This window comes from Somniosus microcephalus, chromosome 4 (assembly GCF_052327205.1).
Source record: "Somniosus microcephalus isolate GS21.2 chromosome 4, FLI_Smic_1.0, whole genome shotgun sequence".
Taxonomy (NCBI): Eukaryota; Metazoa; Chordata; class Chondrichthyes; order Squaliformes; family Somniosidae; genus Somniosus; species Somniosus microcephalus.
This window is the reverse complement of record NC_140990.1, coordinates 12,669,581-12,688,782: the sequence shown is the minus strand read 5'-3', so window position 1 is coordinate 12,688,782 and position 19,202 is coordinate 12,669,581. Positions and strand designations below refer to the sequence as shown.

Below are 19,202 nucleotides of genomic sequence, written 5' to 3'. Positions count from 1 at the left end.
AGAAAAGTTATTTAAGTTTATTTAGTGAATTTAAGTGAAGGGAAAATTTAGTTTTCTGAAGTAAGTTTAATTTATTAAAGTAAATTAAACTGTTGGGGAGTTTAAACCGGAAGTAGAATCAGGGCATAAAAAGGGATGGGCCGCGTGCGGCAGCGCGAATGCGGTCGGCGTTGAGTGTAAGCAAGAGTTTGGTAAGTGAGAGAGTTCGGGCAAGTGGGAGGTGAGGGGGTGCTTTTGCTCTGTTTTGCTTCCCACTCTCAGGCTTAGATAGCACTGCGGAAGCGGAGCAGCGAGACGACTCAACCTAACAGGCCCCACAGACAGCATTCAAAAGGGAGGCAGGTGATCAGCTGGTTGGTAGGTCCGCTTCCATCTCTTTTATACCTTTATAAGTTGGTAAGTCCTATTAAATAGTGGTGTGATAGTCATCATCTATATTGGGGGCAGAGGGTCTTTATAACTAATAATAAGAAATGTAATTAATTATATAGAAATGGGTGAGCAGGTGATGTGTTACTGCTGTGAAATGTGGGAGCCGGTGGACACCATTGATGCTCACGGTGAATACATTTGCGACAAGTGTTTGCTGCTAGAGGAACTCCGGCACCATGTTGATGTGCTTGAGACTGAGCTTCAGACACTGTGACACATCAGGGAGGGGGAGAAGTACCTGGACTCTATGTTTCAGAAGGTAGTCACACCTATGAAATTAATTAATCCAGATGTAGTCCGTGGTCAGGGACAGGGCAGTGTGACTATGAGTGAGGCAGGTACGGGGATCCAGGAGGTAGTGTTGGAGGAGCCGCAGCCCTTGCTCTCGTCAAACAGGTTTGAGGTTCTTACTCCCTGTGGGGGCGGGAACGGGGACTGCAGGGAGGATGAGCAACCTGGCCACAGCACCGTTGTACAGGGGGCCATTCAAGAGGGGGGAGTAAATAGAAATGTTGTAGTGGTAGGGGATAGTATCATTAGGGGGATAGATAGGGTTCTCTGCAGTCGAGAGCGGGAGTCCCGAAGGCTGTGTTGCCTGCCCGGTGCCAGGGTCAAGGACATCTCCTCTGGGCTGGAGAGAAACTTGGAGTGGGAGGGGGAGGATCCAGTTGTCGTGGTCCATGTTGGTACCAACGACGTAGATAGAACAAGGAAGGGGGTTCTGTTAAAGGAGTATGAGCAGCTAGGGGTCAAATTAAAAAACAGAACCTCAAGGGTAATAGTCTCTGGATTATTACCTGAGCCACAAGTGAATTTGGCTAGGGTAAATAAAATTAGAGAGTTAAATGCGTGGCTCAAAGACTGGTGTGGGAGAAATGGGTTTTGCTTCCTGGGACACTGGCACCAGTACTGGGACAGGAGAGAGCTGTTCCGTTGGGACGGGCTTCACTTGGCCAGTGCTGGGACTAAAATCCTGGCAAATCATATAACTAGGGCTGTAGAGAGGGCTTTAAACTAACTAGTTGGGGGGAGGAGGTTTCTAGAGAGCAAATAATAAAAATGACAACGGAGAAGGTCATAGACTTAGGTAGCAGTGGGGAAATTAAAAACCAGAGCGTGTCAGGAAGGGGCAGAAGGTATGGAGTAAAAGGTAAAGTAGTAAAAGGGGAAAAAGCAGGAACTAAGTGTCACAAAACATATTTGAAAGTTCTTTATCTGAATGCACGTAGCATTCGTAACAAAATGGACGAATTGATGGCACAAATAACTACATATGGGTATGATCTTGTGGCCATTACAGAAACATGGCTGCAGTGTGACCATGACTGGGAATTAAACATACGAGGGTATTTAACAATCAGGAAGGACAGGCAGGAAGGTAGGGGAGGTGGGTGGCTAATAAAGGAAGGAATCACTGCAATACAGAGAAATTATATTGGGTCAAAGGATCAGGATAATGAAACAGTTTGGGTGGAGATAAGGAATAATAAGGGGAAAAAAACACTAGTGGGCGTAGTCTATAGTCCTCCTAACAGTTGCAACTCTGTTGGATGGAGTATTAATCAGGAAATAGTTGGGGCTTGTAATAAGGGAACAGCTATAATTATGGGGGATTTTAACTTTCATATTAACTGGACAAATCAAATTGGGCAGGGCAGCCTTGAGGAAGAGTTCATTGAGTGTATTAGGGATGGGTTTCTTGAACAGTATGTAACTGAACCGACCAGGGGGCAAGCAATCTTAGATCTGGTCCTGTGTAATGAGACAGGATTAATAAAAAATGTCCTAGTAAAGGATCCCCTTGGAATGAGTGACCATAACATGGTTGAATTCCATATTCAATTAGAGGGTGAGAAGGTTGGATCTCAAACAAGCGTGCTGAGCTTGAATAAAGGAGACTATGAAGGTATGAGAGCGGAATTGATTAGAGTGGACTGGGAAAATAGATTAAAGGGTAAGACGGTACATGATCAGTGGTGTACATTCAAGGAGTTATTTTACAACTTTCAAAAAAAATATATTCCACTGAGGAAAAAAGGGTGTAAAAGAAGACAGCCATCCGTGGCTAAGTAAAGTAATAAAGGATAGTATCCGACTAAAAACAAGGGCATATAAGGTAGCCAAATCTAGTGGGAGGATAGAAGATTGGGAAGTCTTTAAAAGACAGCAAAAAATAACTAAAAGATTGATTAAGAAAGGGAAAATAGATTATGGAAGTAAATTAGCTAAAAATATAAAAACAGATAGCAAGAGTTTCTATAGTTATATAAAATGAAAAAGGGTGGCTAAAGTAAATGTTGGTCCCTTAGAGGATGAGACCGGGAAATTAATGGTGGGAAACATGGAGATGGCAAAAACGCTGAACAAATATTTTGTATCAGTCTTTACAGTAGAGGACACTAATAATATCCCAACACTGGGCAAACAGGGGGCTCTAGTGGGGGAGGAGCTAAACACGATCAAAATCACTAAGGAAGTGGTACTCAGTAAAATAATGGGACTCAAGCCGGATCAATCCCCTGGACCTGATGGCTTACATCCTAGGGTCTTGAGGGAAGTGGCGGTAGGGATTGTGGATGCATTGGTAATAATTTTCCAAAACTCCCTGGACTCAGCAAAGGTCCCAGCAGATTGGAAAACTGCTAATGTAACACCCTTATTTAAAAAGGGCAGTAGACAGAAGGCTGGAAACTATAGACCTGTTAGCCTAACATCTGTGGTAGGTAAAATTTTAGAGTCGACGGGACATTTGGATAAACATAATTTAATAGGACAAAGTCAGCATGGTTTTACGAAGGGGAAGTCATGTTTGACAAATTTGCTTGAGTTCTTTGAGGACGTAACATACAGGGTGGATAAAGGGGAACCAGTGGACGTAGTGTATTTAGACTTCCAAAAGGCATTTGACAAGGTGCCACACAAGATTATTGCTCAAGATAAAAAATCACAGGATTGGGGGTAATATTCTGGCATGGGTGGAGGATTGGCTATCTAATAGAAAGCAGAGAGTTGGGATAAATGGTTCATTCTCAGACTGGCAATCAGTAACTAGTGGTGTTCCGCAGGGGTCAGTGCTGGGTCCCCAACTCTTTACAATCTATATTAACGATTTGGAGGAGGGAACCGAGTGTAACATATCAAAGTTTGCAGATGATACAAAGATGGGAGGGAAAGTAGTGAGTGAGGAGGACATAAAAAACCTGCAAAGGGACATAGACAGGCTAAGTAAGTGGGCAGAGATTTGGCAGATTGAATATAATACTGGAAAGTGTGAGGTTATGCACTTTGGCAGGAAAAATCATAGAGCAAGTTATTATCTTAATGGCAAGAAACTGGAAAGTACTGTAGTACAAAGGGATCTGGGGGTCCTGGTGCATGAAACACAAAAAGTTAGTATGCAGGTGCAGCAGGTGATCAAGAAGGCCAATGGAATGTTGACTTTTATTGCTAGGGGGATGGAATATAAAAACAGGGTGGTATTGCTGCAGTTGTACAAGGTATTGGTGAGACCACACCTGGAATACTGCATACAGTTTTGGTGTCCATACTTAAGAAAAGACATACTTTCTCTCGAGGCAGTACAAAGAAGGTTCACTCGGTTAATCCCGGGGATGAGGGGGTTGACATATGAGGAGAGGTTGAGTAGATTGGGACTCTACTCATTGGAGTTCAGAAGAATGAGAGGCGATCTTATTGAAACATATAAGATTGTGAAGGGGCTTGATCGGGTGGATGCGGTGAGGATGGGAGAGTTAGGGGACCAGAGGGATGGGCTTTGATGGGAGTTAGGGGACCAGAGGGATGGGCTTCGATGGGAGAGTTCGGGGACTGGAGGGATGGGCTTCGATGGGAGAGTTAGGGGACCGGAGGGATGGGCTTCGATGGGAGAGTTAGGGGACCGGAGGGATGGGCTTCGATGGGAGAGTTAGGGGACCGGAGGGATGGGCTTCGATGGGAGAGTTAGGGGACCGGAGGGGTGGGCTTCGATGGGAGAGTTAGGGGACTGGAAGGATGGGCTTCGATGGGAGAGTTAGGGGACTAGAGGGATGGGCTTCGATGGGAGATTTAGGGGACCAGGGGGATGGGCTTCGATGGGATAGTTAGGGGACTGGAAAGATGGGCTTCGATGGGAGAGTTAGGGGACTAGAGGGATGGGCTTCGATGGGAGATTTAGGGGACCAGAGGGATGGGCTTCGATGGGAGAGTTAGGGGACTGGAAGGATGGGCTTCGATGGGAGAGTTAGGGGACTAGAGGGATGGGCTTCGATGGGAGATTTAGGGGACCAGGGGGATGGACTTCGATGGGAGAGTTAGGGGACTGGAAGGATGGGCTTCGATGGGAGAGTTAGGGGACTAGAGGGATGGGCTTCGATGGGAGATTTAGGGGACTGGAGGGATGGGCTTCGATGGGAGAGTTAGGGGACCAGAGGGATGGGCTTCGATGGGAGAGTTAGGGGACTGGAGGGATGGGCTTCGATGGGAGAGTTAGGGGACCGGAGGGATGGGCTTCGATGGGAGAGTTAGGGGACCAGAGGGATGGGCTTCGATGGGAGAGTTAGGGGACCGGAGGGATGGGCTTCGATGGGAGAGTTAGGGGACCAGAGGGATGGGCTTCGATGGGAGAGTTAGGGGACTGGAAGGATGGGCTTCGATGGGAGAGTTAGGGGACCAGAGGGATGGGCTTCGATGGGAGATTTAGGGGACCAGAGGGATGGGCTTCGATGGGATAGTTAGGGGACTGGAAGGATGGGCTTCGATGGGAGAGTTAGGGGACTAGAGGGATGGGCTTCGATGGGATAGTTAGGGGACCAGAGGGATGGACTTCGATGGGAGAGTTAGGGGACCAGAGGGATGGGCTTCGATGGGAGAGTTAGGGGACCAGAGGGATGGGCTTCGATGGGAGAGTTAGGGGATGAGAGGGATGGGCTTCGATGGGAGAGTGGGCATGCCCGAGACTGGAGCTGCGGAGAAAGAAGGAAGGAGCGGACAGAGTAATGCAGAAACTTGGAACTCACAATGTTACTCTTCTCCTTCAGCAGCTTGAGTTCTGGTTTGACGCGGTTCAGCAGTGCCAGGATTTTATCGTTGCCAGGCACTGGGCCACAGGGAGGTCCTGCAATGAAAGAGCAGGGGGGAGAAATGGTTAAACCATCGATACACCAGACAGCAAGAAAGAGAGTGCATTCGCATTGAGAGAATGCCTTTAACAACCTCAGGACGTCCCGACAACAACTTGTATTTATACCGCACCTTTAACATAGTAAAATGTCCCAAGGTGCTTAAGATGAATGTTATCAAACAAAATTTGACACCGAGCCACACTGAGGACACCCTCCATCGTGTTGTGTGGCATTAGCACCGTGCTAAATGGTATGCTGGCCTTCATTACAGGAGGATTTGAATACAGGAGTAAAAAAGTCTTACCCCAATTATACAGGGCCTTGGTGAGACCACACCTGGAGTACTGTGTACAATTTTGGTCTCCTTCCCGAAGGAAGGATATACTTGCCATAGAGGGAGTGCAACGAAGGTTCACGAGATTGATTCCTGGGATGGCGGGACTGTCGTATGAGAAGAGATTGTGTAAACTAGGCCTGTATTCTCCTGAATTCAGAAGAATGAGAGGGGATCTCATTGAAGCATACAAAATGATTACAGGGCTTGATAGGGTGGATGCTGGGAGAATGTTTCCCTTGGCTGGGGAGTGTAGAACCAGGGGCCACAGCCTCAGGATAAAGGGTAGGCCTTTCAGGACTGAGATGAGAAGAAATTTCTTCACACAGAGGGTGGTGAATCTTTGGAATTCTCTACCCCAGAGGGCTGTGGAGGCTCAGTCATTGGGTATATTCAAAACAGAAGTCGATAGATTTCTGACTTGTAAGGGCATCAAGGGATATGGCGATAGGGCCGGTGAATGGAGTTGAGGCAGAAGATCAGCCATGATCTCATTGAATGGTGGAGCAGGCTTGAAGGGCCGAATGGCCGACTCCTGCTCCTATTTCTTATGCTAAATGGGATAGATTCAGAACAGATCTAACAGCTCAAAACTGGGCATCCATGAGGCGCTGTGGGCCATCAACAGCAGCAGAATTGTATTCCACCACAATCTGTAACCTCATGGCCCGGCATATCCCTCACTCTACCATTACCATTGAGCCAAGGGACCAACCTTGGTTCAATGAGGATTGTAGAAGAGCATGCCAGGAGCAGCACCAGGCGTACCTAAAAATGAGGTGCCAACCTGGGGAAGCTGCAACACAGGACTACATGCATGCTAAAAAGCGGAAGCAGCATGTTATAGTCAGAGCTAAGCGATCCCACAATCAACGGATCAGATCAAAGCTCTGCAGTCCTGCCACATCCAGTCCAGAATAGTTGTGAACAATTAAACAACTAACAGGAGGATGAGGCTCCATGAATATCCCCATCCTCAATGATGGTAGAGCCCAGCACGCGAGTGCAAAAGACAAGGCTGAAGCGTTTGCAACCAACTTCAGCCAGAATTGCCGAGTGGATGATCCATATCGGCCTCCTCCTGAGGTCCCCACCATCACAGAAGCCAGTCTTCAGCCAATTCGATTCACTCCACGTGATATCAAGAAAGGGCTGAGCGCACAGGATACAGCAAAGGCTATGAGCCCCGACAACATCCCGGCTATTGTGCTGAATACTTGTGCTCCAGAGCTAGCCGCGCCTCTAGCCAAACTGTTCCAGTACAGCTACAAAACTGGCATCTATCCGACAACGTGGAAAACTGCCCAGGTATGTCCTGTTCACAAAAAACAGGACAATTACTGCCACATCAGTCTACTCTCAATCATCAGCAAAGTGATGGAAGGTGTCATCGACAGTGCTATCAAGCGGCACTTACTCACCAATAACCTGCTCACTGATGCCCAGTTTGGGTTCCACCAGGACCACTCGGCTCCAGACCTCATTACAGCCTTGGTCCAAACATGGACAAAGGAGCTGAATTCCAGAGGTGAGGTGAGAGTGACTGCCCTTGACATCAAGGCAGCATTTGACCGAGTGTGGCATCAAGGAGCCCTAGTAACACTGAAGTCAATGGGAATCGGGGGGAAACACTCCACTGGCTGGAGCCATACCTAGCACAAAGGAAGATAGTTGTGGTGGTTGAAGGTCAATCATCACAGCCCCAGGACATCGCTGCAGGAGTTCCTCAGGGCAGTGTCCTAGGCCCAACCACCTTCAGCTGCTTCAGCAATGACCTTCCCTCCAACATAAGGTCAGAAATGGGGATGTTCGCTGATGACTGCACAGTGTTCAGCGCCATTCACAACTCCTCAGATAATGAAGCAGTCCATGCCCGCATGCAACAAGACCTGGACGATGTTCAGGCTTGGGCTGATAAGTGGCAGGTAACATTCGCACCACACAAGTGCCAGGCAATGACTATCTCCAACAAGCGAGAGTCTAACCACCGCCCCTTGACATTCAATGGCATTACCATCGCCTAATCCCCCATCATCAACATCCTGGGGGTCACCATTGACCAGAAACTTAACTGGACCAGCCACATAAATACTGTGGCAACAAGATCAGATCAGAGGTTGGGTATTCTGCAGCGAGTGTCTCACCTCCTGACTCCCCAAAGCCTTTCCACCATCTACAAGGCACAAGTAAGGAGTGTGATGGAATAATCTCCACTTGCCTGAATGAGCGCAGCTCCAACAACACTCAAGAAGCTCGACACCATCCAGGACAAAGCAGCCCGCTTGATTGGCACCCCATCCACCACCTTAAACATTCACTCCCTCCACCACCGGCGCACCGTGGCTGCAGTGTGTACCATCTACAAGATGCACTGCAGCAACTCGCCAAGGCTTCTTTGGCAGCACCTCCCAAACCCGCGACCTCTTCCACCTAGAAGGACAAGGGCAGCAGGCGCATGGGAACACCACCACCTCCAAGTTCCCCTCCAAGTCACACACCATCCTGACTTGGAAATATATCGCCGATCCTTCATCGTCGCTGGGTCGAAATCCTGGAACTCCCTCCCTAACAGCACTGTGGGAGTACCTTCACCACACGGACTGCAGCGGTTCAAGGCGGCTCACCACCATCTTCTCAAGGGGCAACTAGGGATGGGCAATAAATGCTGGCCTTGCCAGCGACGCCCACATCCCATAAACGAATTTAAAAAAAAGGATATATTTGAACAGGCGACCAAAAGCTTGGTCAAAGAGGTGGGTTTTAAGGAGGAGCGGGAAGAGGCGGAGAGGTTAAGGGAGGGAATTCCAGAGCTTACGGTCTAGGAATATAAAGGCACGGCCGCCAATGGTGGAGAGATGAAAATCGGGAATGCTCAAGGGGCCAGAATTGGAAGAGCGCAGAGATCTCGGAGGGTTGTAGGACTAGAGGAGTTTACAGAGGGGGGGCTGGGGGGGCGAGGGCAAAGGAGGGATTTGAAAACAAGGATGAGAATTTTTAATTCGAGGTGTTGCCGGACCGGGAGCCAATGTAGGTCAGCGAGCACAGGGTGGTGATGGGTGAGCAGGACCTGGTGCGAGTTAGGATACGGGCAACAGGAGTTTTGGATGAGCTCGTGTTTATACAGCACATCAGGACGTCCCAAAGCGCTTTACAGCTAATGAGGTACTTTTTGCTGTTGAAGAAGAGTAGTCACTGCTGTAATGTAGGGAAATGCGGCAGCCGATGTGCGCACAGCAAGATCCCACAACGAGAGAAATGTCATTTCAATTCACCGCCCCACTCCCACTCAGACCTCACCGTCCGCGGCCTCGTGCATTGTTCCACGGAAGCTCAGCGTAAGCTCGAGGAACAGCACCTCATCTTCCGATTAGGCACTTTACAGCCTTCCGGACTCAATATCGAGTTCAACAATTTCAGATCATAACCTCGGCCCCTATTATATTTTTATATCTTTTTTATCCACACCTTTGGTTTGAGCCTTTTCCTTTTTCTCTCTCCCACATGGCAGCTGTCTCACTCTGCCGGCCCATGTCACACTTCATCTAGAGCCATCCTTTGTCTCTTTACCTGTCCTATTACCATCTCGTCTCACCTTGAATATCTCTTAATGTCTCCTCACCTCTCAGACCTTCCTTTTTGTTCTTTCATCCCCTCCCCCATTTCCCAGCCCCCAAACTGGCCTTTTAATGTTTCATTTCCTGCCTTTTTTTCTCAGTTCTGACGAAGGGTTTCGACCCGAAACGTTAACTCTGTTTCTCTCTCCACGGATGTTGCCTGGCCTGCTGAGGTTTTCCAACGTTTTCTGTTGTTATTTCGGATTTCCAGCATCCGCAGTATTTTGCTATTGAGATAAATGACCAGACTACCTGTTTATTTTTTTTAATATATAAAAGTGATGCTGGGTTGAGGGATAAATATTGGGCCCCCAGGTCACTGGGGAAAACTAACCCCCCCCCCGCCGCCCGCTGCTGCTCTTCTTCCCATAGTGGCCGTGGCTACTTTTATGTCCCACCTGAGGGGGCAGATGGGGGCCTCGGTTTTACGTCTCATCCCGAAAGAAGAGTGTTGAAATTCACACAGAGATACATTAAATAGAGTGTGTGGAATCATATAATTCCTTTAGCGCGATTGTTTCTAATAGAGATGTTGCATCTTAAACTTGTATAGAACCTTGGTTAGACCACACTTGGAGCACTGTGCACCGTTCTGGTCTCCTTATACCTTGGTTAGACCACACTTGGAGCACTGTGCACCGTTCTGGTCTCCTTATACCTTGGTCAGACCACACTTGGAGCACTGTGCACCGTTCTGGTCTCCATATACCTTGGTTAGACCACACTTGGAGCACTGTGCACAGTTCTGGTCTCCATATACCTTGGTTAGACCACACTTGGAGCACTGTGCACCGTTCTGGTCTCCATATACCTTGGTTAGACCACACTTGGAGCACTGTGCACTGTTCTGGTCTCCATATACCTTGGTTAGACCACACTTGGAGCACTGTGCACAGTTCTGGTCTCCATATACCTTGGTTAGACCACACTTGGAGCACTGTGCACAGTTCTGGTCTCCATATACCTTGGTTAGACCACACTTGGAGCACTGTGCACAGTTCTGGTCTCCATATACCTTGGTAAGACTACACTTGGTGCACTGTGCACAGTTCTGGTCTCCATATACCTTGGTTAGACCACACTTGGAGCACTGTGCACAGTTCTGGTCTCCATATACCTTGGTTAGACCACACTTGGAGCACTGTGCACCGTTCTGGTCTCCATATACCTTGGTTAGACCACACTTGGAGCACTGTGCACCGTTCTGGTCTCCATATACCTTGGTTAGACCACACTTGGAGCACTGTGCACAGTTCTGGTCTCCATATACCTTGGTTAGACCACACTTGGAGCACTGTGCACAGTTCTGGTCTCCATATACCTTGGTTAGACCACACTTGGAGCACTGTGCACAGTTCTGGTCTCCATATACCTTGGTTAGACCACACTTGGAGCACTGTGCACCGTTCTGGTCTCCATATACCTTGGTTAGACCACACTTGGAGCACTGTGCACTGTTCTGGTCTCCATATACCTTGGTTAGACCACACTTGGAGCACTGTGCACAGTTCTGGTCTCCATATACCTTGGTTAGACCACACTTGGAGCACTGTGCACAGTTCTGGTCTCCATATACCTTGGTTAGACCACACTTGGAGCACTGTGCACAGTTCTGGTCTCCATATACCTTGGTTAGACCACACTTGGAGCACTGTGCACCGTTCTGGTCTCCATATACCTTGGTTAGACCACACTTGGAGCACTGTGCACTGTTCTGGTCTCCATATACCTTGGTTAGACTACACTTGGAGCACTGTGCACCGTTCTGGTCTCCATATACCTTGGTTAGACCACACTTGGAGCACTGTGCACTGTTCTGGTCTCCATATACCTTGGTTAGACCACACTTGGAGCACTGTGCACAGTTCTGGTCTCCATATACCTTGGTTAGACCACACTTGGAGCACTGTGCACAGTTCTGGTCTCCATATACCTTGGTTAGACCACACTTGGAGCACTGTGCACAGTTCTGGTCTCCATATACCTTGGTAAGACTACACTTGGTGCACTGTGCACAGTTCTGGTCTCCATATACCTTGGTTAGACCACACTTGGAGCACTGTGCACAGTTCTGGTCTCCATATACCTTGGTTAGACTACACTTGGAGCACTGTGCACAGTTCTGGTCTCCATATACCTTGGTTAGACCACACTTGGAGCACTGTGCACAGTTCTGGTCTCCATATACCTTGGTGAGACTACACTTGGAGCACTGTGCACAGTTCTGGTCTCCATATACCTTGGTTAGACCACACTTGGAGCACTGTGCACAGTTCTGGTCTCCATATACCTTGGTTAGACCACACTTGGAGCACTGTGCACAGTTCTGGTCTCCATATACCTTGGTTAGAACACACTTGGAGCACTGTGCACAGTTCTGGTCTCCATATACCTTGGTTAGACCACACTTGGAGCACTGTGCACAGTTATGGTCTCCATATACCTTGGTTAGACTACACTTGGAGCACTGTGCACAGTTCTGGTCTCCATATACCTTGGTTAGACCACACTTGGAGCACTGTGAACAGTTCTGGTCTCCATATACCTTGGTTAGACCACACTTGGAGCACTGTGCACAGTTCTGGTCTCCATATACCTTGGTAAGACTACACTTGGTGCACTGTGCACAGTTCTGGTCTCCATATACCTTGGTTAGACCACACTTGGAGCACTGTGCACAGTTCTGGTCTCCATATACCTTGGTTAGACTACACTTGGAGCACTGTGCACAGTTCTGGTCTCCATATACCTTGGTTAGACCACACTTGGAGCACTGTGCACAGTTCTGGTCTCCATATACCTTGGTTAGACTACACTTGGAGCACTGTGCACAGTTCTGGTCTCCATATACCTTGGTTAGACCACACTTGGAGCACTGTGCACAGTTCTAGTCTCCATATACCTTGGTTAGACCACACTTGGAGCACTGTGCACAGTTCTGGTCTCCATATACCTTGGTTAGACCACACTTGGAGCACTGTGCACAGTTCTGGTCTCCATATACCTTGGTTAGACTGCACTTGGAGCACTGTGCACAGTTCTGGTCTCCATATACATTGGTTAGACCACACTTGGAGCACTGTGCACCGTTCTGGTCTCCATATACCTTGGTTAGACTACACTTGGAGCACTGTGCACAGTTCTGGTCTCCATATACCTTGGTTAGACTACACTTGGAGCACTGTGCACAGTTCTGGTCTCCATATACCTTGGTTAGACCACACTTGGAGCACTGTGCACAGTTTTGGTCTCCATATAGCTTGGTTAGACCACACTTGGAGCACTGTGTACAGTTCTGGTCTCCATATACCTTGGTTAGACCACACTTGGAGCACTGTGAACAGTTCTGGTCTCCATATACCTTGGTTAGACCACACTTGGAGCACTGTGCACAGTTCTGGTCTCCATATACCTTGGTTAGACCACACTTGGAGCACTGTGCACAGTTCTGGTCTCCATATACCTTGGTTAGACTACACTTGGAGCACTGTGCACAGTTCTGGTCTCCATATACCTTGGTTAGACCACACTTGGTGCACTGTGCACAGTTCTGGTCTCCATATACCTTGGTTAGACCACACTTGGAGCACTGTGCACAGTTCTGGTCTCCATATACCTTGGTTAGACCACACTTGGAGCACTGTGCACAGTTCTGGTCTGCATATACTTTGGTTAGACCACACTTGGAGCACTGTGCACAGTTCTGGTCTCCTTATACCTTGGTTAGACCACACTTGGAGCACTGTGCACAGTTCTGGTCTCCTTATACCTTGGTTAGACCACACTTGGAGCACTGTGCACAGTTCTGGTCTCCTTATACCTTGGTTAGACCACACTTGGAGCACTGTGCACAGTTCTGGTCTCCATATACCTTGGTTAGACAACACTTGGAGCACTGTGCACTGTTCTGGTCTCCATATACCTTGCTTAGACCACACTTGGAGCACTGTGCACAGTTCTGGTCTCCATATAGCTTGGTTAGACCACACTTGGAGCACTGTGCACAGTTCTGGTCTCCTTATACCTTGGTTAGACTACACTTGGAGCACTGTGCACAGTTCTAGTCTCCATATACCTTGGTTCGACCACATTTGGAGCACTGTGCACAGTTCTGGTCTCCATATACCTTGGTTAGACTAAACTTGGAGCACTGTGAACAGTTCTGGTCTCCATATACCTTGGTTAGACCACACTTGGAGCACTGTGCACAGTTCTGGTCTCCATATACCTTGGTTAGACCACACTTGGAGCACTGTGCACAGTTCTGGTCTCCATATACCTTGGTTAGACCACACTTGGAGCACTGTGCACAGTTCTGGTCTGCATATACTTTGGTTAGACCACACTTGGAGCACTGTGCACAGTTCTGGTCTCCTTATACCTTGGTTAGACCACATTTGGAGCACTGTGCACAGTTCTGGTCTCCATATACCTTGGTTAGACTAAACTTGGAGCACTGTGCACAGTTCTGGTCTCCATATAGCTTGGTTAGACCACACTTGGAGCACTGTGCACAGTTCTGGTCTCCTTATACCTTGGTTAGACAACACTTGGAGCACTGTGCACTGTTCTGGTCTCCATATACCTTGCTTAGACCACACTTGGAGCACTGTGCACTGTTCTGGTCTCCATATACCTTGCTTAGACCACACTTGGAGCACTGTGCACAGTTCTGGTCTCCATATAGCTTGGTTAGACCACACTTGGAGCACTGTGCACAGTTCTGGTCTCCTTATACCTTGGTTAGACTACACTTGGAGCACTGTGCACAGTTCTAGTCTCCATATACCTTGGTTAGACCACATTTGGAGCACTGTGCACAGTTCTGGTCTCCATATACCTTGGTTAGACTAAACTTGGAGCACTGTGAACAGTTCTGGTCTCCATATACCTTGGTTAGACCACACTTGGAGCACTGTGCACAGTTCTGGTCTCCATATACCTTGGTTAGACCACACTTGGAGCACTGTGCACAGTTCTGGTCTCCATATACCTTGGTTAGACCACACTTGGAGCACTGTGCACAGTTCTGGTCTGCATATACTTTGGTTAGACCACACTTGGAGCACTGTGCACAGTTCTGGTCTCCTTATACCTTGGTTAGACCACATTTGGAGCACTGTGCACAGTTCTGGTCTCCATATACCTTGGTTAGACTACACTTGGAGCACTGTGCACAGTTCTGGTCTCCATATACCTTGGTTAGACCACACTTGGAGCACTGTGCACAGTTCTGGTCTCCATATACCTTGGTTAGACTACACTTGGAGCACTGTGCACAGTTCTGGTCTCCATATACCTTGGTTAGACCACACTTGGAGCACTGTGCACAGTTCTTGTCTCCACATTACAAAAAGGATGTAGAGGTACTGGAGAAGGTGCAAAAACAATTTACTAGAATGATACCAGAACTGAGAGGGTATACCTATCAGGAAAGATTGAACAGGCTGGGGCACTTTTCTCTGGGAAAAGAGAAGACTGAGGGGTGACCTGATGGAGGTCTTTAAGATCATGAAAGTGGTTTGATAGGGTAGACGTAGAGAAGATATTTCCACTTGCAGGTGAGACCGGAACTAGGGGCCGTAAATATAAGATAGTCACTAATAAATCCAATAGGGAATTCAGGAAAATCTTCTTTACCCAGAGAGTGGTTCCCATGGATTGGAGGGTAGCTAATGTTCACCCACTATTCAAAAAAGGTGGTAGAGAGAAAGCGGGGAATTATAGACCGGTAAGCCTGACATCGGTAGTGGGGAAAATGCTAGAGTCTATTATAAAAGATGTAATAGCAGAGCACTTGGAAAACAGTGACAGGATCGGACAAAGTCAACATGGATTTACAAAAGGTAAATTGTGCTTGACTATTCTACTGGAATTTTTTGAGGATGTAACTGGTAGAATAGATAAGGGAGAACCAGTGGATGTGGTGTATTTGGACTTTCAGAAGGCTTTCGATAAGGTCCCGCATAAGAGATTAGCGTGTAAAGTTAAAGCACATGGGATTGGGGGCAAGGTACTGACTTGGATAGAGAACTGGCTGGCAGACAGGAAGCAAAGAGTTGGAATAAATGGGTCTTTTTCCGAGTGGCAGACAGTGACTAGTGGGGTACCGCAGGGATCGTGCTAGGACCCCAGCTATTCACAATATATATTAATGATCTGGACGAGGGAACTAGATGTAATAGATGACACAATGCTGGGTGGGCGTGTGTGCTGTGAGGAGGATGCCGAGAAACTCCAATATGATTTGGACAGGTTGGGTGATTGGGCAGATGCATGGCAGATGCAGTATAATGTGGATAAATGTAAGGTTATCCACTTTGGTGGCAAAAACAGGAAGGCAGATTATTATCTGAACGGCAATAGACTGGGAGAAGGGGAAGTGCAAGGAGACCTGGGCGTCCTTGTGCACCAGTCGCTGAAGGTAAGCATGCAGGTGCAGCAGGCGGTTAAGAAGGCAAATGGTATGTTGGCCTTCGTAGTGAGAGGGTTCGAGTACAGGAGCAAGGATGTCTTGCTGCAGCTGTACAGGGCCTTGGTGAGACCACATCTGGAGTATTGTGTGCAGTTTTGGTCGCCTTATCTGAGGAAGGATGTTCTTGCCATGGAGGGAGTGCAGCGAAGATTCACCAGGCTGATACCTGGGATGGCAGGAATGACGTATGAGGAGAGATTGGGTCGATTGGGCTTATATTCGCTGGAGTTTAGAAGAATGAGAGGGGATCTCATTGAAACTTATAAAATTCTAACAGGACTAGACAGACTAGATGCAGGAACGATGTTCCCGATGGCCGGGGAGTCCAGAACCAGGGGGTCACAGTCTAAGGATAAGGGGTAAGCCATTTAGGACTGAGATGAGGAGGAATTTCTTCACCCAGAGAGTGGTGAACCTGTGGAATTCTCTACCACAGAAGGCAGTTGAGGCCAATTCATGAAATATATTCAAGAAGGAGTTAGATATATTTCTTAAGGCTAAAGGGATCAAGGGATATGGGGAGAAGGCAGGGACAGGGTACTGAATTTGGATGATCAGCCATGATCGCATTGAATGGTGGAGCAGGCTCGAGGGGCCGAATGGCCGACTCCTGCTCCTATCTTCTATGTTTCTATATGGTGAGAATATGGAACTCACTACCACAGGGAGTGGTCGAGGCGAATAGCAGAGATGCCTTTAAGGGGAAGCTGGATAAGCACATGAGGGAGAAAGGAATAGAAGAAGATGTTGATGGAGTGAGATGAAGAAGCGGGTGGGAGGAGGCTGGTGTGGAGCATAAACACTGGCACAGATCAGTTGGGCCGAATGGCCTGTTTCTGTGTTGTAAATTCTATGTAATAGTTAGTCATTGTAATCACACAATGCTCACCACTGTCTTCATCATCTTTATCTTTATCTTTATCCTTCTCTTTCTCCTTTTCCTTGTCCTTGTCCTTCTCCTTCTTTTCATCCTCCTTTTTCTTTTTCTGTAAGAATGAAACATTCATAAATGCAATCATTAGAAAACCATTAGATTAGCACAAATTCTCTGAGCACACACCTGGGGAAATCTATTTAAACAACTGTCTCGCTGTCTCTCACACTTTTAGTATTATCACTGATGCCCAGTTTGGGTTCCACCAAGACCACTTGGCTCCCGACCTCATTGCAGCCTTGGTCCAAACATGGACAAAGGAGCTAAATTCCAGAGGTGAGGTGAGAGTGACTGCCCTTGACATCAAGGCAGCATTTGACCGAGTCTGGCATCAAGGAGCCCTAGTAAAACTGAAGTCGATGGGAATCGGGGGGGAAACTCTCCACTGGCTGGAGTCATACCTCGCACAAAGGAAGATGGTTGTGGTGGTTGAAGGTCAATCATCACAGCCCCAGGACATCGCCGCAGGAGTTCCTCAGGGCAGTGTCCTAGGCCCAACCATCTTCAGCTGCTTCATCAATGACCTTCCCTCCAACATAAGGTCAGAAATGGGGATGTTCGCTGATGACTGCACAGTGTTCAGCACCATTCACAACTCCTCAGATAATGAAGCAGTCCATGCCCGCATGCAACAAGACCGGGACGATGTTCAGGCTTGGGCTGATAAGTGGCAGGTAACATTCGCGTCACAGAAGTGCCAGGCAATGACCATCTCCAACAAGCGAGAGTCTAACCACCTCCCCTTGACATTCAATGGCATTACCATCGCCGAATCCCCCACCATCAACATCCTGGGGGGTCACCATTGACCAGAAACTTAACTGGAACAGCCACATAAATACTGTGGCAACAAGATCAGATCAGAGGCTGGGAATTCTGCGGCGAGTGTCTCACCTCCTGACTCCCCAAAGCCTTTCCACCATCTACAAGGCACAAGTCAGGAGTGTGATGGAATACTCTCCACTTGCCTGGATGAGTGCAGCTCCAACAACACTCAAGAAGCTCGACACCATCCAGGACAAAGCAGCCGCTTGATTGGCACCCCATCCACCACCTTAAACATTCACTCCCTCCACCACCGGCGCACCGTGGCTGCAGTGTGTACCATCTACAAGATGCACTGCAGCAACTCGCCAAGGCTTCTTCGGCAGCACCTCCCAAACCCGCGACCTCTTCCACCTAGAAGGACAAGGGCAGCAGGCGCATGGGAACAGCACCACCTCCAAGTTCCCCTCCAAGTCACACACCATCCTGACTTAGAAATATATCGCCGATCCTTCATCGTCACTGGGTCAAAATCCTGGAACTCCCTCCCTAACAACACTGTGGGAGTACCATCACCACACGGACTGCAGCGGCTCAAGAAGGAGGCTCACCACCACCTTCTCAAGGGAAACTAGGGATGGGCAATAAATGCTGGCCTCGCCAGCGACGCCCAGATCCCATAAACAAATAAAAAATATCTTATGGGGCGAGAGAACAAAAGAACATAAGAAATAAGAGCAGGAGTCGGCCATACAGCCCCTCGAGCCTGCTCCGCCATTCAATAAGATCACGGCTGATCATCGACCTAATCCAACTGGAGAGAGCGGGGCAGCATGATTAGTTTGGGATTGATACAGGGCTATGAGGAGAGTGTTGCACAGTGGGATTAGTTTGGGATTGATACAGAGCTCTGGGGAGAGTGTTGCACAGTGGGATTAGTTTGGGATTGATACAGAGCTCTGGGGAGAGTGTTGCACAGTGGGATTAGTTTGGGATTGACACAGGACTATGGGGAGAGTGTGGAGCAGTGGGATAAGTTTGGGATTGATACAGGGCTATGGGGAGAGAGTGGGACAGTGGGATTAGTTTGGGATTGAGATAGGACTATGGGGAGAGAGTGGAGCAGTGGGATTAGTTTGGGATTAATACAGGGCTATGGGGAGAGAGCGGGGCAGTGGGATTAGTTTGGGATTGAGATAGGGCTATGGGGAGAGAGTGGAGCAGTGGGAATAGTTTGGGATTAATACAGGGTTATGGGGAGAGAGCAGGACAGTGGGGTTAGTTTGGGATTGATACAGGGCTATGGGGAGAGAGTGCGACAGTGGGGTTAGTTTGGGATTGATACAGGGCTATTGGGGGGAGAGTGGGACAGTGGGGTTAGTTTGGGATTGATACAGGGCTATTGGGAGAGAGTGGGACAGTGGGGTTTGGGATTGATACAGGGCTATGGTGAGAGAGTGGGACAGTGGGGTTAGTTTGGGATTGATACAGGGCTTTGGGGAGAGAGCGAGGAAGTGAGGTTAGTTTG

The 19,202-nt window shown here is 48.2% G+C and overlaps 1 protein-coding gene across 1 annotated transcript in view; it reads right to left on the bottom strand.

Moving 5' to 3' along the window:
* LOC147118294 (proteasome activator complex subunit 1-like) overlaps positions 1-19,202 on the bottom strand; it is a 1,298,587-nt gene that overhangs the window by 107,731 nt on the left and 1,171,654 nt on the right. The window contains exons 5-6 of the mRNA XM_085983882.1: positions 16,865-16,961; positions 5,448-5,545 (exon numbers count right to left, since the gene is read on the bottom strand). Of these exons, the coding sequence (XP_085840008.1) occupies positions 5,448-5,545; positions 16,865-16,961 (195 nt within the window). The remainder of the gene's footprint in view (positions 1-5,447; positions 5,546-16,864; positions 16,962-19,202) is intronic.